This window comes from Gorilla gorilla, chromosome 9 (assembly GCF_029281585.2).
Source record: "Gorilla gorilla gorilla isolate KB3781 chromosome 9, NHGRI_mGorGor1-v2.1_pri, whole genome shotgun sequence".
In the NCBI taxonomy this organism is placed as follows: Eukaryota; Metazoa; Chordata; class Mammalia; order Primates; family Hominidae; genus Gorilla; species Gorilla gorilla.
The window spans coordinates 71,283,522-71,310,697 of NC_073233.2; the positions used below are offsets into that span (position 1 = coordinate 71,283,522).

At 36.7% G+C, this 27,176-nt stretch overlaps 1 protein-coding gene and 1 long non-coding RNA gene across 2 annotated transcripts in view; one reads left to right on the plus strand and one right to left on the minus strand.

Moving 5' to 3' along the window:
• Window positions 1-3,259: 3,259 nt before the first annotated feature.
• The window catches only part of SLC22A9 (solute carrier family 22 member 9), a 42,537-nt gene continuing 18,620 nt past the window's right edge, over window positions 3,260-27,176 (plus strand). The window contains exons 1-6 of the mRNA XM_004051402.5: window positions 3,260-4,659; window positions 5,336-5,439; window positions 7,840-7,994; window positions 8,090-8,258; window positions 9,841-9,964; window positions 16,258-16,376. Coding sequence (XP_004051450.3) covers window positions 4,258-4,659; window positions 5,336-5,439; window positions 7,840-7,994; window positions 8,090-8,258; window positions 9,841-9,964; window positions 16,258-16,376 — 1,073 coding nt within the window. The 5' untranslated portion in view covers window positions 3,260-4,257. The remainder of the gene's footprint in view (window positions 4,660-5,335; window positions 5,440-7,839; window positions 7,995-8,089; window positions 8,259-9,840; window positions 9,965-16,257; window positions 16,377-27,176) is intronic.
• The window catches only part of LOC134756452 (uncharacterized), a 67,534-nt gene continuing 44,965 nt past the window's right edge, over window positions 4,608-27,176 (minus strand). The window contains exon 3 of the long non-coding RNA XR_010129125.1: window positions 4,608-4,695. This is a non-coding gene — a long non-coding RNA (uncharacterized lncRNA). The remainder of the gene's footprint in view (window positions 4,696-27,176) is intronic.

Sequence of the window (27,176 nt, forward strand, 5' to 3'; positions counted from 1 at the left end):
GATCCCTTTACCATTATGTAATGGCCTTCTTTGTCTCTTTTGATCTCTGTTGGTTTAAAGTCTGTTTCATCAGAGACTAGGATTGCAACCCCTGCCTTTTTTTGTTTTCCACTTGCTTGGTAGATCTTCCTCCATCCCTTTATTTTGAGCCTATGTGTGTCTCTGCATGTGAGATGGGTTTCCTGAATACAGCGCACTGATGGGTCTTGACTCTTTTGCAAAAATCCTCAATAAAATACTGGCAAACCAAATCCAGAAGCACATCAAAAAGCTTATCCACCATGATCAAGTGGGCTTCATCCCTGGGATGCAAGGCTGGTTCAACATATGCAAATCAATAAAAATAATCCAGCATATAAACAGAACCAAAGACAAAAACCACATGATTATCTCAATAGATGCAGAAAAGGCCTTTGACAAAATTCAACAGCCCTTCATGCTAAAAACTCTCAATAAATTAGGTGTTGATGGGATGTATCTCAAAATAATAAGAGCTATCTATGACAAACCCACAGCCAATATCATACTGAATGGGCAAAAACTGGAAGCATTCCCTTTGAAAACTGGCACAAGACAGGGATGCCCTCTCTCACCACCCCTATTCAACATAGTGTTGGAAGTTCTGGCCAGGGCAATCAGGCAGGAGAAGGAAATAAAGGGTATTCAATTAGGAAAAGAGGAAGTCAAATTGTCCCTGTTTGCAGATGACATGATTGTATATCTAGAAAACCCCATCATCTCAGCCCAAAATCTTCTGAAGCTGATAAGCAACTTCAGCAAAGTCTCAGGATACAAAATCAATGTGCAAAAATCACTAGCATTCTTATACACCAATAACAGACAAACAGAGAGCCAAATCATGAGTGAACTCCCATTCACAATTGCTTCAAAGAGAATAAAATACTAGGAATCCAACTTACAAGGGATGTGAAGGACCTCGTCAAGGAGAACTACAAACCACTGCTCAAGGAAATAAAAGAGGATACAAACAAATGGAAGAACCTTCCATGCTCATGGGTACGAAGAATCAATATTGTGAAAATGGCCGTACCGCCCAAGGTAATTTATAGATTCCATGCCATCCCCATCAAGCTACCAATGACTTTCTTCACACAATTGGAAAAAACTACTTTAAAGTTCACATGGAACCAAAAAAGAGCCCGCATTGCCAAGTCAATCCTAAGCCAAAAGAACAAAGCTGGAGGCAACATGCTACCTGACTTCAAACTACACTACAAGGCTACAGTAACCAAAACAGCATGGTACTGGTACCAAAACAGAGATATAGACCAATGGAACAGAAAAGAGCCCTCAGAAATAATGCCACATATCTACAACTATCCGATCTTTGACAAACCTGACAAAAACAAGAATTGGGGAAAGGATTCCCTATTTAATAAATGGTGCTGGGAAAACTGGCTAGCCATATGCAGAAAGCTGAAACTGGATCCCTTCCTTACACCTTATACAAAAATTAATTCAAGATGGATTAAAGACTTACATGTCAGACCTAAAACCATAAAAACCCTAGAAGAAAACCTAGGCAATACCATTCAGGACATAGGCATGGGCAAGGACTTCATGTCTAAAACACCAAAAGCAATGGCAACAAAAGCCAAAATTGACAAATGGGATCTAATTAAACTAAAGAGCTTCTGCACAGCAAAAGAAATTACCATCAGAGTGAACTGGCAACCTACAGAGTGGGAGAAAATTTTCACAACCTACTCATCTGACAAAGGGCTAATATCCAGAATCTACAATGAACTCAAACAAATTTACAAGAAAAAAACAAATAACCCCATCAACAAGTGGGTGAAGGATATGAACAGACACTTCTCAAAAGAAGACATTTATGCAGCCAAAAGACATGAAAAAAATGCTCATCATCGCTGGCCATCAGAGAAATGCAAATCAAAACCACAATGAGATACCATCTCACACCAGTTAGAATGGCCATCATTAAAAAGTCAGGAAACAACAGGTGCTGGAGAGGATGTGGAGAAATAGGAAAACTTTTACACTGTTGGTGGGACTGTAAACTAGTTCAACCATTGTGGAAGTCAGTGTGGTGATTCCTCAGGGATCTAGAACTAGAAATACCATTTGACCCAGCCATCCCATTACTGGATATATACCCAAAGGATTATAAATCATGCTGCTATAAAAACACATGCACATGTATGCTTATTGCAGCACTATTCACAATAGCAAAGACTTGGAACCAACCCAAATGTCCAACAAAGATAGACTGGATTAAGAAAATGTAGCACATATACACCATGGAATACTATGCAGCCATAAAAAAGGATGAGTTCGTGTCATTTGTAGGGACATGGATGAAGCTGGAAACCATTATTCTCAGCATACTATTGCAAGGACAAAAAAACAAACACCGCATGTTCTCACTCATAGATGGGAATTGAACAATGAGAACACATGGACACAGGAAGGGGAACATCACACACCGGGGCCGGTTGTGGGGTGGGGAGACGGGGGAGGGATAGCATTAGGAGACATACCTAATGTTAAATGACGAGTTAATGGGTGCAGCACACCAACATGGCACATGTATACATATGTAACTAACCTGCACGTTGTGCACATGTACCCTAAAACTTAAAGTATAATTTAAAAAAAAAGAAAATGTGGCACATATATAACATGGAATACTATGCAGCCATAAAAAAATGATGAGTTCACGTCCTTTGTAGGAACATGGATGAAGCTGGAAACCATCATTCTCAGCAACCTATCGCAAGGACAAAAAACCAAACACCACATGTTCTCACTCATAGGTGGGAATTGAACAATGAGAACACATGGACACAGGAAGGGGAACATCACACACCGGGGACAGTTGTGGCGTGGGGGGAGGGGGGAAGGATAGCATTAGGAGATATACCTAATGCTAAATGGTGAGTTAATGGGTGCAGCACACCAACATGGCACATGTATACATATGTAACAAACCTGCACGTTGTGCACATGTACCCTAAAACTTGAAGTATAATTTAAAAAAAAGAAAAAGAAACATTATGTTAAATGAATTAAGCCAGATATATAGAGTCAAGTATTTTATGATTCAATGTATAAATCAAATGTCCACAATAGGCAAATCTTTAGAATCAGAAAGTAAATTAGCGGTTGCTAAGTGGGATGTGTGAATAAAAATGGAGAGTTACTGCTAATGGTTATGGTTTCCTATGTGGTGATTAAAATGCTCTGTAATGATATAGTAGTGATGATTGCACAACTCTTTGAATGATCAAAACACATTCAATTGTATACTTTAAAAGGGTAAATTGTATGGTAAATGATTATACTTCAAGGAGGTTTAAATTTTAATAGAAATTTTAGTCCTAATCAAGGTGACATTTTCTCCCATATTTTGCCTCCAATTCTTCCACAGCACATAGTGCATCTCACATAATATTTATAATGTTGGAGTGCAATTGTTTATGTACTCTCTCTTACTTACTCAACTATAAGATCCTTGAACTTGTCACACACGTTACTTTAGGAACTAGCATGGAACAGGTCTTCACAAATACTATCTGAAAAATCAATAAGCCAGTAAAAGTAAACCTCCATATGAGCTTACTCCTCTGCTTTTCATCACCATCTATTCTGTCCACATTTCAAGCAATGTATTTCCAGCGTGAATTTGTGGTGTGATTTGACATGAAGGAGAACATAAGTCACCAAAATGAAAGGATTGCACCACAGTCCCCTTATTTTAGTTTAACTTCGACTTTTTTAGATTAACTCTTAATCAAAAATTGGTACTTAACAAGGAAAAACTTGCCTTCTGTTGTTTTCAGAGAAGTAAAAAAGCACCTCACCTTTGAGTCGCCAAAATTATGCTTCCTGGAATGACCGCATACCATGTAGCAGGTTTATTTTAGTTTGTTTACAGAAAAGTGTAGTCCAAAGTCCAGTGCTGACTTTGGGAGCTACTAAAGACATGAAAAAGTAGAATTTTAAATACATTTCATTGTAAACGACTGGGAGTATCTGAGCAAATTATTTCTTACGTGACTTTAGAGAAAACGGCTACCTATCTGACCCCAAAACGACTTGAGGAAACTGTTTCCACGGTCCTGCTGCAGAGGGGAAGCACAGTCGTCAAGAAGAGAGTGGGGTCAGGATCAAAACACATTTAGTGTGACTTAGGGAAAGAAAACATTTTCCCTCTTTGAACCTCTCTGGATACAGTCATTTTGCCTCTACTTGAGGATCAACTGTTCAACCTCAATGGCCTTTCAGGACCTCCTCGGTCATGCTGGTGACCTGTGGAGATTCCAGATCCTTCAGACTGTTTTTCTCTCAATCTTCGCTGTTGCTACATACCTTCATTTTATGCTGGAGAACTTCACTGCATTCATACCTGGCCATCGCTGCTGGGTCCACATCCTGGACAATGACACTGTCTCTGACAATGACACTGGGGCCCTCAGCCAAGATGTACTCTTGAGAATCTCCATCCCACTGGACTCAAACATGACGCCAGAGAAGTGTCGTCGCTTTGTTCATCCTCAGTGGCAGCTCCTTCACCTGAATGGGACCTTCACCAACACAAGTGACGCAGACATGGAGCCCTGTGTGGATGGCTGGGTGTACGACAGAAGCTCCTTCTCGTCCACCATCGTAACTGAGGTAAGAGGCTCTGTTCTCGTCTCATGAGTATGTGACCTGGGTGTTTAGAATAACACAAGTAATAATCATGCTTCCAGCCTTCAGTCACATGTAGGTCCTTAGTCTTCATTCTTTCAGCAAATACTAATTGCTTCTTTATTAAATGTCTGACACCTACACATTTTGAGTAATGAATTTCAAAGTAGAAGGCATCCTGCCATTATAATGCTTTAAGTCACAGGGAGACCAAAGTTTAAACAAGCATTTATATATAATATGTTAAAATGTTCTGCTAGGTCAGTGATGCTCAGCCTGTCATTGCAAATTAGAAATATCTGGGAAATTGAGAAAAGCCTCCATGCCCAGAGTATACCCTAAAACAATCATATGAGAAGGTCTAAGAGGGAAATTTAGGTTTCTAAAAGTTTTTAAAGGTCTTCAAGTGATTGCACCATGTGGTCATGTTTGAGAACCATTTAGTATGAAATAAAAACCTATAGGTTTAGGAAAGTCTTCCAAGAGAAAGTTATGTTTAAGTTGAGACCTGAATAACAAAGGTCAGGTAATGCTGAAAAAGGAAGCCACAGAGGAAGTTAGAGACTTAATATTAGGAAACTTGCAGATCATGCTAAGAAGTTTTGATCAAGTTACACTGAGGGGTAATAAGCATTGATGTGCTGGCTTCCTTCTCTTCCAGTGGGATCTGGTATGTGACTCTCAATCACTGACTTCAGTTGCTAAATTTGTATTCATGGCTGGAATGATGGTGGGAGGCATCCTAGGCGGTCATTTATCAGACAGGTGAGTGTGTATGGAACACAGCTCTCTTTAAGGACATTTTTATTAACTTATGAAACATTATTTCATCTAGAATTACTTACTGCAAATTACATTCTCCTGAGGCTGCCTTGATCCCCAAACAGAAAAGGAAATTTTTAGTCCGTGTTTTGAGTGCTATTTTTAAAATCTGAGCTCTGTATGCAGGACACAGAAATGATATCTCCATGTGAACTGGGGGTGTTTCAAGACAGGTTTTAGAGAGAAGGTACCACAACATGTGGTTTAGAAATATGAGAAAGAGTTAACTAAGGGAATAGAAAGGAAGACGTTTCATCACATAGGATTCAGCCTTGGCCAGGAGTACCAGGTCCAGTCCTACCTGGACACTGTGAGCTGATAGCTTGTGCCCAGAGAATGGTCATTACATCATAGTTCCAAGTGTGATGAACACGTATTCTTCTAAAACCTGTAGGGTATATTTGAAGTTATCATTGGTGGTGTGTTGAAAAATTATGTGTAGAAACTTGATTATTGTCTTTGCAAAAAACAGCTTTTTAGAACCATGTGAGGTAAGTAATCCAAGGATAATACTATCTCAGTCTGTGGTGTGAGAAGTTTGGGGTATTCACCTTGCTGTATGTCTCCTGACATGGCAGGGAACAATTACCTTCACCCAACCATGTCTCCCCTGATGGCGATGTGGGACTTGAAGTGCCACTTGCCATCCACCAACATCATGTCTTCTGGTGTCTCACCTGAAAATTTGAACCTTGAATGTACGACAGGAAATGGAATGTAGAATGAGCTAAGGGTCAGAGGGTTAATTTCCAATAGTTAGTCACCCAGTCCTCTATGATACTGTCCTGGGAAAATGCAGATAGACCAATTTTAATAGATCACAGGGTGGTAAAAGAAGGGGTAGGAGATGCCAGGCAGGAGATGACAGTGGAGAATCAGCTGAAGACGAAGGGACAAGATAACCTAAGGATTTTGATATTTCTCACAAACCTAAGAGGAAATATTATGTGATTATATGCAGAGTAGGCTACGATCAAACTGATTGTTTTGGAATAACTCACTCAACTGTTTATGATATCTTAAAATCAGAAATAATCTATAATTTCATTAATAATAGGTTAATAAATAAGCAGATATTCACATAATGAATTTTTACAGCAAAGGGAATGAATAAAGTACTGTCTGCAATAAGATGAATTAACATCAAAACCATTTGGTTAGGTACCACAAGACCAACAAAAAGATTACATACTATAGTGTTCCACCAATGTAAAAGTCAAAAACAAGGAACTACATTATGATGTGAGAAAAGGGAGAAATCTAATTTTCTTTAGATTTCTATTGGAATTGCATTAAATCTAAACAGCAGTTTGGGTAAGATTGACATTTTTTAAATATTGAATTTTCTGATCTATAAATATAATATTGCTTTTCATTAAGGTAGACTTTTGTTTAATTTCCCTTTGCAATATTTTGTAGTTTATGATAAAAGTCATGCATTTTTTATTAATTTATTTCTAATTCTTATGTAAAGATAATTTACATGTAAATTATGTACATATATGTAAAGATAATTAACTTTTTCATAGTAAACTTACATCCTGCCAACTGGATAAATTTATTAGTTCTAGTAGCTATTTATGGATTCCTTAAAATTTCCCAACTTGATCATATCATCTGCAAGGTGGAATAGTTCAAATCACTAATTTTCTATTTTTTCCTTTTAATCTCTTTATAGCAGTAGCTAAAACCTTTGATACAATGCCAATGACATTGGTGAGAGCTGAAATCCTGCCTCACCACAGGCTATATTGTTCCAGTTGTCTACAGAGAGGACTCCTTTCCCAGAAAACAGTAAAACACTAAATTCCCTTTTTCTTTTTTTTCCTTTTTTTTTCTTTTTTTTTTTGCCCTCCCCTGCAACACTTCAGCAACTTTGATGTATTGTTCTATGGATGTTCCTTTCACATCAGTATACCCATAGCCTGCACTGTCCTAGACTTCTACATCTAGATTTAGATGTCTTATAGGCTATGCCCTGCTCAGGCTCTCTACTATGCTAAAGTACATAGGAGACACATTGTGTTATTAGTACGCTGTGTGTTAGTACAAGGGACTTCTGATACTTTAAAATGTCTAATATTCCACTCTGTCTTATGTGGTTTCAATTGGTGTCAAAAATATACTGCTAAGAGATTGGAAAATAAGCTTTGATCTACTTGATATTTATTTAGAAACAGGGAACATTGTGTCTGAGATCTGCCATTGATTACTGATTCTTTAAGGCTTCAAATGCAAAGTTTCACTTGTTAAACATCTTTTAAGTTTCAACGTGTGCCTTCTCTTTGCTAAGTTTTTCCACTTGTTATTGTTCCCATTATCTAACCTGTTTCTGTTTCTCAGGTTTGGGAGAAGGTTCGTGCTCAGATGGTGTTACCTCCAGGTTGCCATTGTTGGCACCTGTGCAGCCTTGGCTCCCACCTTCCTCATTTACTGTTCACTACGCTTCTTGTCTGGGATTGCTGCAATGAGCCTCATAACAAATACTATTATGTTAAGTAAGCCAACACTTTGGATCCACATTTTCCAAACTGTGACTTTGAAATTGAAACTCCACCTTTGAAGTCAAAGCCTTATCTGTTTTTTCTTCCAGTAGCCGAGTGGGCAACACACAGATTCCAGGCCATGGGAATTACATTGGGAATGTGTCCTTCTGGTATTGCATTTATGACCCTGGCAGGCCTGGCTTTTGCCATTCGAGACTGGCATATCCTCCAGCTGGTGGTGTCTGTACCATACTTTGTGATCTTTCTGACCTCAAGGTATGAGTTTGTTTCTTCTTTTGTCTTAATGAGATACTGGAATGAGAATGTATGTGGAACTAGGACACCTGAATTTTTTTTTGTTCTTTGTGTAAACCTGACAGCACATCCTCTCATAATCTGTGCTTGATGTGCAATACAAGAAGCAGAACACATAGAGTTTCCTGATAAAACTGAGGGCAATCAATGAAATTTCAACATAAGGTAACCAACAAATATTTCTCTAAAATTATATCTCAAATATTGTAAGAGACATAATTTACTCAAGATCATTTATTGTTTATATGAAATTTCATTCACCTGAGAGTTCTTTTATTTAAATGAATAAAACATAGGAAGTCCCATTAAATTCAAATTTCAGATAAGGGATGAATAATTTTTAATATAATTATGTCCAAAATATTGCATGAGACATGCTTATACTAAAACATTTTCCTGCTTAATAGAAATTCAAATGCATCCATGCCACTGTGTTTTCATTTGCTAAAACCAGCAACCCATGACATGGGGAATAGCAATGAATCATTGCCTGAGACTTCTTAGTGTCCTTGGATATCCTCGCCTTAACAAATATTATGGAAACAGAATTATTACAAAAATGTTTTCCCCAATACAGGAAAACATTTGAGGAACTATCTTCCATGGTAGTCTATGTTTTTATATGTATCCTTGGAAAAAAATACATGATGGAGAAGTTTGGGATTTTTTTTCTTAATTATTGTAGGTGATATTGCATGAAAAGAAGGTGCAGCAAATTTACTTTCATAACTATCTAAAGAAAGAGCTGCATGGTTTCTTCAATTAAAATATTAAGGCAAAATGGATAATTTACCTCATTTGTCAGTGTTCCATCTTCCTTCTATCAGCTTTGCAAACACTTATAGATGGTTAACTATACTCTCCCCTTAAAAAGGCCAGTTCAGTGAAAGACATCTACTTGGAATTTACCTTAGAGAGATGATTACAAATTTAATACAGAGAGAAGAGTTCAGATAGAAAAGTAAGCAAACTCCCTGTCAGGCTCATCCATTCATTTATCTTATCTCCATAACAGCCCTACAAGGTAATATTCTCCCCATTACATAGATGAGAACACTGAGGAATATTTAGGTAAGTAACTTGTTAATATGTCCAGATTATTCACAGATGATATGACCAGGAGTGATTCTAGTTGTATGAGGCCTTAAGCATGCATAAATTATTTGAGGGACTTTATTTTAGGGAAAAGAACACATTAAGAATAGACATAAGTTATGACCTCACTAGGACCTTGGCAGGGATCTATCTGTACAAGTGACGGTCCTTCATGCTGCAGTGTCAGGAGCTCCAAGGTAAATTTGCCGAGTAAGAGAGGAGCCAGTACGATTCCAAGTCTGCATTCCCAACAGTGAATGTGTACTGGATGGAGGAGTCATCTCACATTTTTCTAGTTATGGTCAAAGAGAATGTGAGTTTACATTTCCTGGTAAAACCAAACAAGTGGTGGATATTAGCTTGGAGGGAGAAGACATCTTAAGAAAAAACTAATGTAAGAAATGAGGAAGTGAAAGTCGACTGCCCCTCTGTTCTCTTTCTTGGTCAGTTGGCTGCTAGAGTCTGCCCGGTGGCTCATTATCAACAATAAACCAGAGGAAGGCTTAAAGGAACTTAGAAAAGCTGCACACAGGAGTGGAATGAAGAATGCCAGAGACACCCTAACCCTGGAGGTGAGCTGGATGGGAGCTAGATATGGGATGTAGGGAAGACACAACTTGTCATCAATACTTAGCAGTAGCAGTGTCCATAAGGTAAAAAAGGGAAAGAAACACAGGTATGGTTATGGGCTGTATCACCTCACTATCATTTTTAATGGGCTTCAATATTGTTTGGGTTAACATTGAAGGGGAATATGCTGTTGCCAAAAGGATGAGACACAGATATTTTACTCAATGGAGGCAGAGGCACAAAGTATTAACTATTGTAAAGATTTTGCATTGAACTCATTCTAACTGTGTAATAGGAGTAATCAAAACTAGTTCATTCCTTCCCATTTATTATTCTGTGGGTCTCTTTCAGGGTAGTAAAGCCAGAGGAAGGGTCAGTGAGCAAATGGAATATAACATAAAGAGTTCACTTATTTGTTCATTCAATCATACATTCTTCCATTCATGATATATTTAGTGAGGCACTACCTATGCCAGATTCCATTCTTCCCTGGAAATACTGCAGTGCCCATATCAATCCAAATCCCTATTTGTCTGGAGTTTCATTATACTTACTTACTATAAGTCCCTAAAGCATGACTAAGTGGAAATGCCTGTGAGAAGTCTTTCTCATTTTAATCCACCCCAGATCTTAAAGATAAATGTTGTCATGGATCTTTAAGTTAAATATTATCCATGTTATACACATATATAAAGTATTAATCTTAAAATGTGGTATGCACAAATGATACTAGATCATGAATAACAGAATAAGTCAAGGTAACAACCTGAATGAAGCTTTTGCTATGACAGAGAATATCAATGGACAGATTTAAATCCAAATATTGGAAATGATATGGGAAAGGAAAGAATGCTACTTGGAACAATAAAAATACATTTTCTCCCATTTTATTGAAAAAGGAGAGGATTAAGAGCAAGCCTCTTAATATCCTTACATATTAATATTAACCTTAAATGTAAAACATCACACTTAAAAGACACAGAGTGGCAAGTTGGATTAAAAAAAAAATACACCCAATTGTATACTGACTTCCAGAGACACTCACATGCAGTGACATCTGTAGGCTCAAAGTGAAAGGATAAAGAAAAATCTAACAAGCAAATGGAAAACAAAAAAAGAGCAAGGGATGCAATTCTAATTTCAGATAAAACAGACGTTAAACCAACAGTGATCAAAAAAGGCAAAAGGAGAATTACATAATGATCCAGGGTTCAATTCAATAAGAAGATTTAATTACCTTAAATATATATGCACCCAACACTGGAACACCAAGATTCATACAATGAGTTCTTAGAAATCTACAAAAAGACTTAAATAAATCACACCATGATAGTTGGAGAATTCAACACCCCATTGGCAGTGTTAGATTATAGACACAGAAAACTAACAAAGATGTTCAAGAACTAAACTCAACACTTGACCAAATGGACCTAACAGATATCTAAGGAACACTCCACCCAACAACAGCAGAATATACATTATTCTCATCTGCACATGACACATACTCTCAAATTGACCACATATCACCCATAAAACAATCCTCAGCAAATTCAAAAAACAACCTTCTCTTGAATGACTTCTGGATAAATAAAGAAATTAAGGCAGAAATCAAGAAAACCTTTCAAGCTAGTGAAAACAAAGATATAACATACCAGAATCTCTGGGACACAGCTAAACACATGTTAAGAAGGAAACTTATAGCACTAAATCCCCACATCACAAAGTTTGAGAGATCTCAAATTAACAACCTAACCTCAAACCTATTGGAACTAGAAAAACAAGAGCAAACAAAACCCAAAGCTAGCAGAAAAGAAGAAGTAACCAAATCAAAGCTGAACTGAGTGAAATTGAGATGTAAAAAAGATATATATCAACAAAACCAAAGATTGGTAATTTGAAAGAACATATTAGATGGATAGACTTTCTTAAACTAATAAAGAAAAAAAGAGAGAGGATTCAAATAAATGCAATTAGAAATGACAAAGGTGACATTACCACCAACAACACAGAAATACAAAAAACACTCAGAGACTATTACAAACACCTCTATGCGCAGAAACTAGAAAACCTGGAAGAAATAGATAATTCTTGTAAACATTCAAACTCCCAAGATTGAATCAGAAATAAATTGAAACCCTGTATAAACCAATAACAAGTTTCCAAACTGAATCAGTAATAAAAAGCCAATCAACCAGAAAAATCCCTGGGCCACATAGTTCACAGCTAAATTCTACCAGACATGTAAAGAAGAGCTTGTACTAATCCTACTGAAATTATTCCAGAAAATTGAGGCAGGGAGACTCCTAACTCATTCTACAAGACTAGATTCATTCTAATACCAAAACCTGGCAGAGAAAAAAATTTTAAAAAAAGAAAAACCAGACTAAAAACAAAAAACACATTATCATCCCAATAGACAGAGAAAAGGCTTTTAATAAAATTCAACATCGTTCATATTACAAACCCTCAACAAACTAGGCATCGAAGGAGCATGCCTCAAAATAATGAGAGCTATCTATTGACAAACCCAAGCCAAGATCGTACTGAATACACAAAACCTGGAAGCAGTCCCCTTGAGAACCAGGCAAGACAAGGATGTCCACACTCACCAATTCTATTAAGCATAGTATTCAAAGTCCTAGCCAGAGTAATTAGACAAAAGAAAGAAAAGGCCACAAAATAGGAAGAGAGGAAGTCAAAATATCTCTCTTCACATACAATATGATCTTATACATACAAATCCCTGTAGTTGTAGCCCAAAAGCTCCTTGATCTGGTAAACAATTTTAGCAAAGTTTCAGGATACAAAATCAATGTACAAAAATCAGTAGCATTTCTATACGCTGACATCATTAAAGCTGAGAGCCAAATCAAGAATGTAATCTCATTTGCAATAAACACAAAATAATAAAATACCTAAGAATATAGCTAGCTAGGGAGGCAAGAGTTCTACAATGAGAACTACAAAGCAATGATGAAAGAAAGCAGAGATGACCACAAACAAATGCAAAAACATTCCATGCTCATGGATATGAAGAATCAATATTGTTTAAATGGCCATACACCCAAAGCAATTTACAGACTGAATCCTGTTCCTATCAAACTACCAAAGACATTTTTTATAGAATTAGAGAAAACTATTCTAAAATTCATATGGAACAAAAAAAAAAAGAGTTTGAATAACCAAAGCAATCCAAAGCAAAATGAACAAAGCTGTAGGCATCACACTATCTGACTTTGAACCATACTACGAGAACACAGTAACCAAAACAGCATGGTACTGGTACAAAGACAGAAAGGTAGACCAATAGAATAGGCTAGAGCACTGAGAAATAATGCCATACCTCTACAACCATCTGTTCATCAATGAAGTCGACAAAAACAAGCAATGGGGAAAGGATTCCCTATTCAGTCAATGGTGTGATAACTGACTATCCATATGCAGAAGATTGAAACTGAACCCCTTCCTTTCACCATATACAAAACTCAAGTCAAGATAAAGACTTAAGTTTAAGACCTAAAACTATAAAAATCCTAGAAGAAAACATAGAAGATACCATTCTGGACAAAGGCCCTGACAAAGGTCTCATGACAAAGACTCCAAAAGCAATTGCCACAAAAACAAAAGTTGACAAATGGGACCAAATAAAATAAAGAGCTTTCCCACAAAAGTTTTCAACAGAGTAAATAAAGAAGAGTGTAAACAGAAAACCTATAGAATGGGAGAAAATATTTGCAAACTGTTCATCCAACAAAGGCCTAATATTCAGAATCTATAAGGCACATGAACAAATTAAAAAAGAACAGACACCCCATAAAAAATGGCCAAAGGACATGAACAAACAGTTGTTTTTGTTTCGTTTTGTTTTGTTTTGTTTTGTTTTTGAGATGGAGTCTCATTCTGTCACCCAGGCTGGAGTGCAGTGGCGCGATCTTGGCTCACTGCAGCCTCCACCTCCAGGGTTCAAGCGATTCTCCTGCCTCAGCCTTCTGAAGAGCTGGGATTACAGGCTTGAGACATCATACCCAACTAATTTTTGTATTTTTAGTAGAGATGGGGTTTCACCATGTTGGCCAGGCTGGTCTCAAACTCCTGACCTCAAGTGATCCACCTGCCTTGGCCTCCCAAAGTGCTGAGATTACAAGCATAAGCCATCGTGCCCGGCCGAACAAACACTTCTCAAAAAAAGACATACACACAGCCAACAAGCATATGAAAAAAATGCTCAACATCACTAATCATTAGATAAATCAAATCAAAATCACAATAAGATACCATCTCACACCTGTCAGAATAGCAATTATTTAAAAGTCAAAAAATAACAGATGCTGGTGAGACTGCAGAAAAAAGGGAACACTTAAAAACTTTTGATGGAAATGTAAATTAGTTCAGACACTGTGGGAAGCAGTGTGGAGATTTCTCAAATAACTGAAAGTAAAATTACCATTCGACCCAGCAATCTACTACTGGGTGTATACCCCTCAAAATGCAAATCTTCCTGTCATAAAGGCGCATGCATATGTAGGTTCATCACAGCACTTTTCATAATAACAAAGACATGGAATCAACCTAAATGCCCATCAACAGTGGACTGGATAAAGGAAATGTAATGCATATACACCATGGAATACTAAGCAGCCAAAAAAAGAGGTCATGTCCTTTGCAGCAACATGGATAGAGATGGAGTTCATTATCCTAAGCTAATTAATGCAGGAAAAGAAAACTAAATACCACATGTTCTCACTTATATGTAGGAGCTAAACATTGGTCCAAATGGAGCTTTGTATATATACACACAAAGAATAGAATAGACACCAGAGCCTACTTGGGGGTGGAAGATGTAAGGAGGTAAGGAGGTGAGGATCAAAAAAACTACTTATTGGGTACTGTGCTTATTAACTTGGTGATGAAATCATCTATACACCAAACCCCCATGAAACACAATTTATCCATATAACAAACCTGCACATGTGCCCCAAGCCTAAAATAAAAGTTGGAAAGTAAAAAACAAAAAACAAATAAAAGAGCATTGGAATCAAAAAAGAATGATGCATTATTAAACTAAATGGCAACTAATGATCCCATCAGTTTCCCAGGGAAAAAAGAGAGCATTGCTTATGAAATGCAATTGAAGCTTGGTATGGAAAATGGATTTTATACATGACTGGATACCTAATGTTGCCTAAATTTGAATTTATTATTTTATAATCATTATTCATAAAGGTCTGGTCTTAGTCCTGTTTTAACCTCCATCTCACAGGTTTCCTAATGCACCTGTTCTAGACAACCCTCTAATCCTAAAGCTGCTCCACATTATATCAATATCAATCCATTAATTACTCCAGTCTTATGGGTCTGGGAGCCCAGTAAATAACATACATCTCCTCTACCCAGATCACATATAACTCAGAGATATTTAAAGTGGTTAGGAACATGAAGATCAAAAATTTTAGGTTTTTTACTACTGTGAGAACTGGAATAGAGGATGTGACTTTCAATACCTACCATCAACATTATTTCTAATGCTTCATTCCATAACTGAACTTACCTGTCCCAGTTTTTTTAACAGGTACAAAACCTAACCTGGTAAATATAGGGTGCAGCCCAGAAAGCAGGCCTGAATGTGATCTCTTTCTAAAAGTGTTCTGGGCACTTGAGAATGCCTATGGCATTCTCCCACACTCACCAATCAAATAACTCAGTTCTTTATGGGTAGCTGAGGGTATGTACAGAAGGGCCAGGATTGTCTCTTTTGAGAGTTATTCCTCATGGAAGCATGAGATTAGGGAGAAAGCAGCCCCTCCTTCCCCAACCTTCAGTATTTCTGAGCCAAGAACCAAAATGGGTTCTCTCAGGAAATTTTGCTCCTTTCTGAGGCAAACTGTTTTTCACCAAGGGCAGTGAGCTGAGAACCAATGTCCATGTCTTTTGGGGCCCATGTGGTCCAAATGGAGCTTTGGACTATAATCCAATTTGGCCTTCATTTGGACTGTAATCTTTATTCGGTCCCCATCATGGTCTGATTCTCTAACATACATACCCTTTTCAATGCTCTGCAGCCAGTTGGATCTCTTGTCTAAAATATCCTTGATACATAATTTCCTGGAGGCTGCTTTAACGTCCTAATTCAGTTTTCACATCATTTTTACACATATCATTGCATTTGAAGGCTTATATTTTCCACCAGACAGAAAGGGCAGTCATCTCACTTCTCATCTGTGGGTTGACCAGTGCCCCTACAGTGCCTACTCTTTTCTGACAACTGTACAGTTTATTGTTTCTGCTATTGTTGAAGATTTTGAAATCCACCATGAAAAAAGAACTGGAGGCAGCACAAAAAAAAAAACCTTCTCTGTGTGAAATGCTCCACATGCCCAACATATGTAAAAGGATCTCCCTCCTGTCCTTTACGAGGTAAGCTTCGTGCAGTGTTTGAGGGTAAGTTACAGTACTGGAGACATGAATCTTGTTCTCATTTCAAGTAGTACAGCATGTTTAGGAAACAGATTTGCACATAAAAGATGAGAAAGCCGTAAAGAGAACTGCTGTGTTTGAATGTAGTAAAAGAGTTGTGAAAAGACTGACACGGAATTAATTTATGCAATAGTTTTTGTTTATCGCAACACCCTATCAGGCTCTTCACTGGACACCAACGCAGAGAACTTCAATTACAGTATATGCTTTGGCTTGAAGTTTCTTAACATGTTTGTTTCCAGTTTTAATGAGGTAAATTACAAAGAGAATTTTGTACACAAATATATACAGCTCAATGAATATTTCCATATTTTGATATGTAATTTAGATCAAGGTACATAAAAACCTCTAAAACACTAGGACATGATCGCAAGCACAGAAAAATCATAAATAGGAAGTCCTACCTGTTAATCCCCCCACAGAAACATTGATTTAACAATGATTGGATCCAAATACCTCTATGAGATTTCCAAAATAGAGGTAAGATGTTGTAAAACCATAGATGAGCACAAACCCAAGAACAGTTGCACTGAAATGGATAAGAAGAGTAATTTCACCTGACCCATGACAACCCCTTCCCAAAGTTGTTTCAGCTCAGTACCAAGAGAGAACACCCTGGCCTATGACCGCTCCCTCATAGAAAGGGAAGGAGTGGAGCATTCATACACATCTGGGCCTTTTGACACACTGTGTGAGGAACTGGTATTTGTCTCACCTCACTCAGAGCACTTATGGAACTTGCATATTTGGATGTTTGGGTCACTGAATAGAAGGTGAGCACAAAGAAAATCTGTGACTGGTACAGCTCAGTGCAATAAAAATAAGATGGGCAATTTTAGATTTCTCCCTCAGGAGGGAGGGAAGGGAGTGCAGTATGTGTCCAACATTCTAATTTTTCGGGGAGATGCCCAAGAAATGTGTTTTTGTCTTTCCCACCCAGGATGCCAATGGGACTCCAGATACTCTGGATATCTTAAGAACAAAACATGATAAAAAACATCTGACTGTCATCCTGCTGCATCAGAGAACTCATAGTATAGCAGACAGACACCGCGGGCAGCCAGATTACAAGATATTTTAAAACAGAAACCAGTAGATCTCTCTAATCAGAAATATGCACACACAAATACAGATAAGACACTTTACAGAGAAGGTTTGACAGGCCCCTAGAATCTCTATTTGGGTTGATTGGTGAAGGTCTTTCCCTATAAAAGCTAGTCTGGGAAGATAGGGAGAGGGAGCTGTTTCTTCAAATGTGCATACACCAATGCAAAGCTTCAAAGAACATGAAGAAACAGAGAAACATGACTCAAAAGTGAACAAAAAAATCCCCAGAAACTGACCATAAAGAGAGGTATATGAATAACGTGATAACAAATTAGAAACAGCTACCATAACAATGCACACATAAGTCAAGATAAAAATGGATGAACAGGTCGGGTGCAGTGGCTCTCACCTGTAATCCCAGCACTTTGAGAGGCTGAGGCAGGTAGATCACGAGGTCAAGAGACAGAGATCATTCTGACCAACATAGTGAAACCCTGTCTCTACTAAAAATACAAAAATTAGTTGGGCGTGGTGGTGCACGCCTGTAGTCCCAGCTACTTGGGAGGCTGAGGTAGGAGAATCGCTTCAACCCGGGAGGTGGAGATTGCAGTGAGCTGAGATCGTGCCACTGCACTCCAGCCTGGCGACAGAGCGAGACTCCATCTAAGAAAAAAAGAAAAAAAAAAAAAAAAGAGGAACAAAGTGAGAAATTCAACAAAGAAATATTGTAAATATTTCAAATGACCAAAATAAATCAGGGAGTAGATGAAGACAATGACTGTGCTGGAGTGCATGTACAGGATGTGCAGGTTTGTTACATAGGTAAACATGTTCCATGGTGATTTGCTGCACCTATCAACTCATCACCTAGGTATTAAGCCCAGTATGCATTAGCTATTTTTCTTAATGTTCTCTCTTCCTGCACCCAACCCCCAACAGGTCCCAGTGTGTGTTGTTTCTCTCCCTGTGTCTATGTGTTCTCATTGTTCAGCTCCCACTTACAAGTGAGAACATGCAGTGTTTGGTTTTCTGTTCCTGCATTAGTTTGCTGAGGATAATGGCTTCCAGCTTCATCCATGTCCCTGCAAAGGACATGATCGCATTTTTTTATGGCTGCATAGTAGTTCATGGTGTACATGTACCACATTTTCTTTATGCAGTCTACCACTGATGGGCATTTGGGTTGATTCCATGTCTTTGCTATTATGAATAGTGCTGCAATGAACGTACATGTGCAAGTATCTTTGTAATAGAATGATGTATATTCCTTTGCGTATATACTCAGTAATGGAATTGCTGGGTCAAATGGTATTTCCGGTTATAGATCTTTGAGAAATCACCACACCATCTTCCACAGTAGTCAGACTGATTTACCTTCCCACCAACAGTGTAAAAGCATTACTGTCTCTCCTCAACCTTGCCAGCATGTTATTTCTTGACTTCTTAATATTTGCCATTCTGATTGGTGTGATTTGCATTTCTCTAGTGATCAGTGATGTTGAGCTTTTTTTCATATGTTTGTTAGCCACATGAACGTATTCTTTTGAGAAGTGTCTGTTCATGTCCTTTGCCCACTTTTCAATGGGGTTTTTTGTTTTTTCCTTGTAAATTTAAGTTCCTTATGGACTGGATATTACATCTTTTTCAGATGGATAGGTTGCAAAAATTTTTTCCCACTCTGTAGCTTGCCTGTTCACTCTGATGATACAGTTTTTTTTTTCTTTTTGCTGTGCAGAAGCTCTTTAATTTAATTAGATCCCATTGCCAATTTTTTTTTGTTGCAATTGCTTTTGGTGATTTCATCATGAAATCTTTGCCCATCCCTATGTCCTGAATACTGTTGCCTAGATGTAGGATTGTCCCAGGTATATGAGCTCTTTTTTCATTCCATATAAATTTTAAAACATTTTTCTAATTCTTTGAAGAATGTCAATGGTAGTTTAATGGAAATAGTATTGAATCTATAAATTGCTTTCGGCAGTATGGCCATTTTCACGATATTGATTCTTCCTATCCATGAAGATGGAATGTTTTTCCATCTGCTTGTGTCCTTTCTGACTTCCTTGAGCAGTGGTTTGTAGTTCGCCTTGAAGAGGTCCTTCATTTTCCTTGTTAGCTGTATTCCTAGGTATTTTATTCTCTTTGCAGCAATTGTGAATGGGAGTTTATTCATGATTTGGCTATCTGCTTGTCTGTTGTTGGTGTATAGAAATGCTTGTGATTTCTGCATATTGATTTTGTATCCTGAGACTTTGCTGAAGTTGCTTATCAGCTTAAGAAGCTTTTGGGATGAGTCAATAGGGCTTTCTAGATATAGGATCATTTCATCTGCAAATAAAGACAATTTGACTTCCTCTCTTCCGATTCAAATACCCTTTATTTCTTTCTCTTGCCTGATTGCCCTGGCCAGAACTTCCAATGCTACGTTGAATAGGAATGGTGAAAGAAGTCATCTTTGTCTTGTGCCAGTTTTCAAGGGGAATGCTTCCAGCTTTTGCCCATTCAGAATGATATTGTCTGTGGGTCTGTCATAAATGGCTCTTATAATTTTAAGGTATGTTCCTTCAATACCTAGTTTATTAAGAGTTTTAACATGAAGGATGTTGAAGTTTATTGAAGGCCTTTACTGTGTCTATTGAGATAATCATGTGGTTTTTGTCTTTAGTTCTGTTTATGTGATAAATTACATTTACTGATTTGCTTATATTGAACCAGCTTTGCATCCGGGAATGAAGCCGACTTCATCGGGGTTGATAAGCTTTTTTGTGTGCTGCTGGATTCAGTTTGCCAGTATTTTATTGAGTATTTTTGCACCAATGTTCATCAGGGATATAGGACTGAAGTATTCTTTTATTGTTGTATTCCTGCCAGGTTTTTATCCCTACCAGGTTAGCATGATGCTGGCCTCATACAATAAATTAGGGAGGAGTGCTTCCTTTTCAATTGTTTGGAATAGTTTCAGAAGAAATGGTACCAGCTCCCCTTTGTACCTCTGGTAGAATTTAGCTATAAATCCACCTGGACCTGGACTTTTTTTTTTTTTTTTTTTTGGCAAGTGGGCTATTAATTACTGCCTCAATTTAGAACTTATTGGTCTATTCAGGGATTCAGCTTCTTCCTGGTTCAGTCTTAGGAGGGCGTATGTGTCCAGGAATTTATCTATTTCTTCTAGATTTTCTAGTTTATTTGCATAGAGGTGTTTATTGTATCCTCTGATGGTAGTTTGTATTTCTGTGGGGCCAGTGGTGATATCCACTTTACCATTTTTTATTGTGTCTATTTGAGTCTTGTCTCTTTTCTTCTTTATTAGTCTAGCTAGCAGTCTATATATTTTATTAATTTTTTCAAAAATCTAGCCTCTAGATTCATCAGTTTTTTTAGGGTTTTTTGTTGTTGTTGTTGATGATTTTGTTTTTTTGTTGTGTTTTGTTTTGTTTTTTGTTTTTCGTATCGCTGTCTCCTTCAGTTGCACTCTGATCTTGGTTATATCTTGTCTTCTGCTAGCTTTGGGGTTTGTTTGCTCTTGGTTCTCCTGTTCTTTTAGTTGTGATGTTAGGGTGTTGATTTGAGATCTTTCTAGCTTTTTGATGTGGGCACTTAGTGCTATAAATTTCCCTCTTAACACTGCTTTAGCTGCAACCCAGAGATTCTGGTATGTTGTCTCTTTGTTCTCCTTGGTTTCAAAGAATTTGCAGAAGGATTTTTTTAACTTAATGTAATCCCATTTATTCACTTTTGCTTTGGTTGCCTGTGCTTCTGGGGTATTACTAAAGAAATCCTTGCCCAGTCCAATATCCTGGAGAATTTTCCCAATTTTTTCTTGTAGCAGTTTCATAGTTTGAGGTCTTAGATTTAAGAATTTAATCCATTTTGATTTTATTTTTGTATATGGTAAGAGATAAGGATCTAGTTTCATTCTTCTGCATATGGATATTCCATTTCCCAAGCACCATGTATTGAAGAGACTGTCCTTTCCCCAATGTACATTCTTGACACCTTTCTCAAAAAGAAATAGACTATAGATGTTTGGATTTACCTCTGGGTTCTCTATTCTGTTACACTGACCTAAGCATACACTGATCTATGTTTTTATGTCTGTACCATGCTGTTTTGGCTACTATAGCTCTGTAGTATAATTTGAAGTCATGTAATGTGGTTCCTCCAGTTTTGTTCTTTTTACTCCAGATAGTTTCGACTATTCTTGGTCTTTTTTGGTTCCACTTAAATGTTAGGATTGTTTTTTCTATTTCTGTGGAAAATGTCATTGGTATTTTGATAGGGATTGTATTGAATCGGTAGATTGCTTTGGGTAGTATGGACATTTCAACAATATTGATTTGTCCAATCCATGAACATGGACTATCTTTCCATTTTTAATCCTCTTCAATTTCTTACATTAATGTTTTATAGTTTTCATCAGAGGGTTTTTTTACTTTTTATTAACTTAATTTCTAGGTATTTTATTTTATTTGTAACTATTGTAAGCATGTTGACTTTCTTGATCTTTTTTAGATGGTTCCTTATTGGCATATAGAAATGCTATTGATTTTATTTGTTGATTTTGTATCCTGCAGCTTCACTGAATTTGTATCCTGCAACTTTACTGAATTTATTTCTTGTTTCTAATAGCTTTGTGGTGGGGTCTTTAGATTTTTCCAAATATAAGATTATATCATCTGCAAACAAGAATAATTTGACTTCAAGTTTTCCAATTTGAATGTCCTTGATTTCTTTCTCTTCTCTGATTGCTCCAGCTAGGACTTCAAGGGCTATGTTGAATAACAGAGATGACAGTGGGCATCTTTTGTGTTTCAGATCTTAGATGAAAACTTTCCATTTTTTCTCCATTCTGTATGATACCAGCTATGAGTCTGTCGTTTATGGCTTTTATCATGTTGAGGTGTGTTCTTCTATGCCCAGTTTTTCAAGAGGTTTTTTTTTTTTTATCAGAAATGGATGTTGAATTTTATCATATGCTTTTTCAGCATCAGTGGAAATGATCACATGGTTTTGTCCTTTATTTGGTCAATATGATATATCATGCTAACCAATATGCATATGTTGGACTATCCTTGCATCTGTGGGATAAATTCCCCTTAGTAATAATTAATCATTGTTTTAATGTGTTGTTGAATTCGGTTTTCTAGTATTTTGTTGAAGATTTTTGCATCAATGTTCAACAGGGGTATTAGTATGTAGGTTTCTTTTTTTAATGTGCCTTTGTCTGATTTTGGTATCAGGGTAATTTTAGCCTCATAGAATGAGTTTGGAAGTATTCCCTCCTCCTGTATTTTTTTTTGGAATAATATGATAAAAATGGCATTAGTTCTTCCTTAAATTTTGATAAAATTCAGCAGTGAAGCTATCAGGTCCAGAGCTTGTCTTTGCTGAAAGACCTTTTATTATAGCTTTGATCCCATTATTTTTTATTACTCTGTTCAGGTTTTAAATTTCTTCATGGTTCAACCTTGGTATGCTATTCGTGTCTAGTAATTAATCTATTTCTTCTAAGTTTTCAAACTTATTGGCATATAGTTGTTAATGGTAGCCTCTAATGACATTTTGAATTTCTGTGGTATCATTTACAATGTCTCCTTCTTAATCTCTGATTTATTTGGATCTTCTCTGTTTAGTTAGGCTAAATGTTTGTCAATTTTGTTTATCTTTTCAAAAACTAACTTTTAATTTTATTGATCATTTGTATTGTGTTATTTATTTTATTTTAATTTAATTTATTTCTGCTGTAATTTTTTTTTTACTTTAAGTTCTGGGATACATGTGCAGAACATGCAGGTTTGTTTCATAGGTATACATGTGCCACAGTGGTTTGCTGCACCTATCAACCCGTCATCTAGGTTTTAAGCCCCACATGCATTAGGTATTTGTCTTAATGCTATCCCTCCCCTTTCCCCCAACCCCCGACAGGCCCCAATGTGTGATGTTCCCCTCCCTGTGTCCATGTGTTCTCATTGTTCAACTCCTGCTTATGAGCGAGAACATGCAGTGTTTGGTTTTCTGTTCCTGTGATAGTTTGCTAAGAATGATGGCTTCCAGCTTCATCCATGTCCCTGCAAAGAACATGAACTCATCCATTTTTATGGCTGCGTGGTATTCCATGGTGTATATGTGCCATATTTTCTTTATCCAGTCTATCACTGATAGGCATTTGGGTTGGTTCCAAGTCTCTGCTACTGTAAATAATGCTGCGATAAATATACGTGTGCATGTGTCTTTATAGTAGAATGATTTATAATCCTTTGGGTACATACCCAGTAATGGGATTGCTGGATCAAATGGTATTTCTGGTTCTAGATCCTTGAGGAATTGCCACACTGTCTTCCACAATGGTTGAACTAATTTACACTCCCACTAACAGTATAAAAGTTTTCCTATTTCTCCCCATCCTCATCAGCATCTGTTGTTTCCAGACTTTTTAATGATCACCATTCTAACTGGCATGAGATGGTATCTCACTGTGGTTTTGATTTACATTTGTCTAATGACCAGTGATGATGAGCTTTTTTTCATGTTTGCTGGCCACATAAATGTTGTCTTTTGAGAAGCGTCTGTTGATATCCTTTGCCCAATTTTTGATGGGGTTGTTTTTTCTGGTAAATTTGTTTAAGTTCCTTGTACATTCTGGATATTAGGCCTTTGTCAGATGGGTAGCTTGCAAGAATTTTCTCCCATTCTGTAGACTGACTGTTCACTCTGATGATAGTTTCTTTTGATGTGTGGAAGCTCTTGAGTTTGATTAGATCCCATTTGTCAATTTTGGCTTTTGTTGCCATTGCTTTTGGTGTTTTAGTCATGAAGTCTTTGCCCATGCCTATGTCCTGAATGGTATTGCCTAGGTTTTCTTCTAGGGTTTTTATGGTTTTTGGTTTTACATTTATGTCTTTTATCCATCTTAATTTTTGTATAAGATGTAAGGAAGGGGTTCAGTTTCTGTTTTCTGCATGTGGCTAGCCAGTTTTTCCAGCACCATTTATTAAATTGGGAATCCTTTCCCCATTGCTTGTTTTTGCCAGGTTTGTCAAAGATCGGATGGTTGTAGATGTGTGGTGTTATTTCTGAGGTCTCTGTTCTTTTCCATTGGTCTATATATCTGCTTTGGTACCAGTGCCATGCTGTTTTGGGGTCTGTAACCTTAAGTTACTGTAACTTTTGGTTATCGTCTGAAGCCAGGTAGCATGATGTCTCCAGCTTTGTTCTTTTTGCTTAAGATTGTCTTAGCTATACGGGCTCTTTTTTGGTTCCATATGAAATTTAAAGTAGTTTTTTCTAATTCTATGAAGACAGCCACTGGTAGCTTGATGGGAATAGCATTGAATCTATGAATTACTTTGGGTAGTATGGCTATTTTCACAATATTGATTCTTCCTATCCACATCTGCTCTAATCTTTATTATTTATTTTCTTCTGCTGATTTGGGGTTTGGTTTGCTCTTGCTTTTCTAGTTCTTTAAGATGTGTCATGAGGTTGTTTCTTTCAGTTTATTCTACTTTTTTGATGTAGACACTTATAGCTAAAAATATACCTCTTAGTACTTCTTTTGCTGTATCCCGTAGGTTTTGATATGTTGTGTTTCCATTATCATTTGTTTCAAGAAACTTTTAAACTTTCCTTCTTAATTTATTTATTGATCCACTTGCACTCAGGAGCATATTGTTTAATTTCCATGTGTTGATATGATTTTCAAAATTCCTCGTTATTGATTTCTACTTGTATTTCATGTGGCCAGATAAGACACTTAATATAATTTCAATTATTTTGACTTTTTTCAGACTTGTTTTGTGGCTTAACATATGGTCTATCCTTAAGAAATACCCATGAGCTGAGGAGAAAAGTGCATATTCTTCAGCCATTGGATGAAATGTTTCATAAGTATCTATTAGGTCGATTTGTTCTATAATGCAGATTAAGTCCAATGTTTCTTTGTTGATTTTCTGTCTGGATGATCTGTCCATTGCAGAAAGTGGGAAGTTGAAGTCTCCAGTTATTAATATAATTGTATTGGGGTATATCTCTCTAACTCTATTAATATTTGCTTTATATACCTGGGTGTGTATATATTTACAATTGTTATATTCTCTTGCTGAATTAGCTCTTAATCATTATATAATTACCTTCTTTGTCTCTTTTTAGACTTTTGCCTTAAAATCTGTTTTCTCTGATGAGTGTATCTACTCCTGCTCTTTCTTGGTTTCCATTGGCATAGAATATCATTTCCATCCCTTTATTTTCAGTCTGTATATCTTTATAAATACAGTGGATGTCTTGTAAGCAACAGATCATTGAGTCCTGTTCTTAATCCATTCAGGAACTCTCTGTCTTTTGATTGGACAGTTTAGTGCATTTACCTTATATGTTATTATTGATTTAAAAAAAAAGACTTACTTCTGTCATTTTGTTATTTGTTTTCTGGATGTTTTGTGGTAGTATCTTCCTTCTCTCCTTCCTTCCTGTATTCGTTTTGGTGAAGATGACTGTCATTGGTGATATGTTTTAATCTCCTACTTTTCATTCTTTGTGTACCTGTTGCATGTTTTTCAATTTGAGGTTACCATGAGGCTTGCAAATAATATCTTTAACCCATAATTTTAAACCAATCACAATGTAACAGTAATTGCATAAACAAACAAATAAGGAAAGAGAAAACTAATAAAATGTCTACACTGTAACTTTGTCTCCTGGCTTTTTAAACTTTTCTTGTTTTTATTTAAATCTTACTGTATTTTCCATGTCTGAAATTTATTCATTATTTTTTATTGTTTCATCTTTTAATCTTCCTACTCAAAATACAAGTAGTTTAGCCACCACAATTACAGTGTTATACTATTCTGTGTTTTTCTGTGTACTTACTTTTGCCATTGAGTTTTGTACATTCAGATGATATATTCCTGCTCATCAATGTCATTTTCTTTCAGATGGAAGAAATCTCTTTGACATTTCTTGTAGGACAGGTCTGGTGTTGATGAAATCCCTCAGTATTTGTTTTTCTAGGAAAGTCTTTATTTCTCCTTCATGTTTGAGGCTATTTTTTGGCTGGATATACTACTCTGGGATTAAAGTTTCTTTTTTCCCCCCTTCAGCTCTTAAAATATATCATGCTTGTCTCTCCTGGTCTTTAAAATTTCCACTGCAAAGTCTGTTGCCAGATGTATAGGAGCTCCTCTGCATGTTATTTGTTCCTTTTCTCTTGCTGCTTTTAGAATTTTTTCTTTATCATTGGCTTTTGGGAGTCTGACTATTAAAGGCCTTGAGGAAGTCTCTTTTTTTGCAACACTTACTGATATACTGTAGTTTAATAAAAACATAGCTTATACAGTTCATTGAAAAAGTATTTTAATGCAAACACCACTTTTACACAAAACCAAATGTTGATATTCTCATTTTTTAAAATTCTTGGTTTCTCTAAAACACTAAGATGATACCTCAATAAAGGTTGCTTCACATTTTCCAATTTCTTGATCTGTGCATGTCACAAGTAAAGATCCAGATTTGTTCTTTTTGCGTAGTCTTGCTTTGGCCATGCATGCTCTCTTTTGGTTTCATATGAATTATAGAATTGTTTTTTCTAAATTTGTGAAGAATGATGGTTTTATTTTCATGGGAATCGCATTGAATTTGTAGATTGCTTTTGGCAGTATGGTCATTTTCACAATATTGATTCTACCCATCCGTTAACAT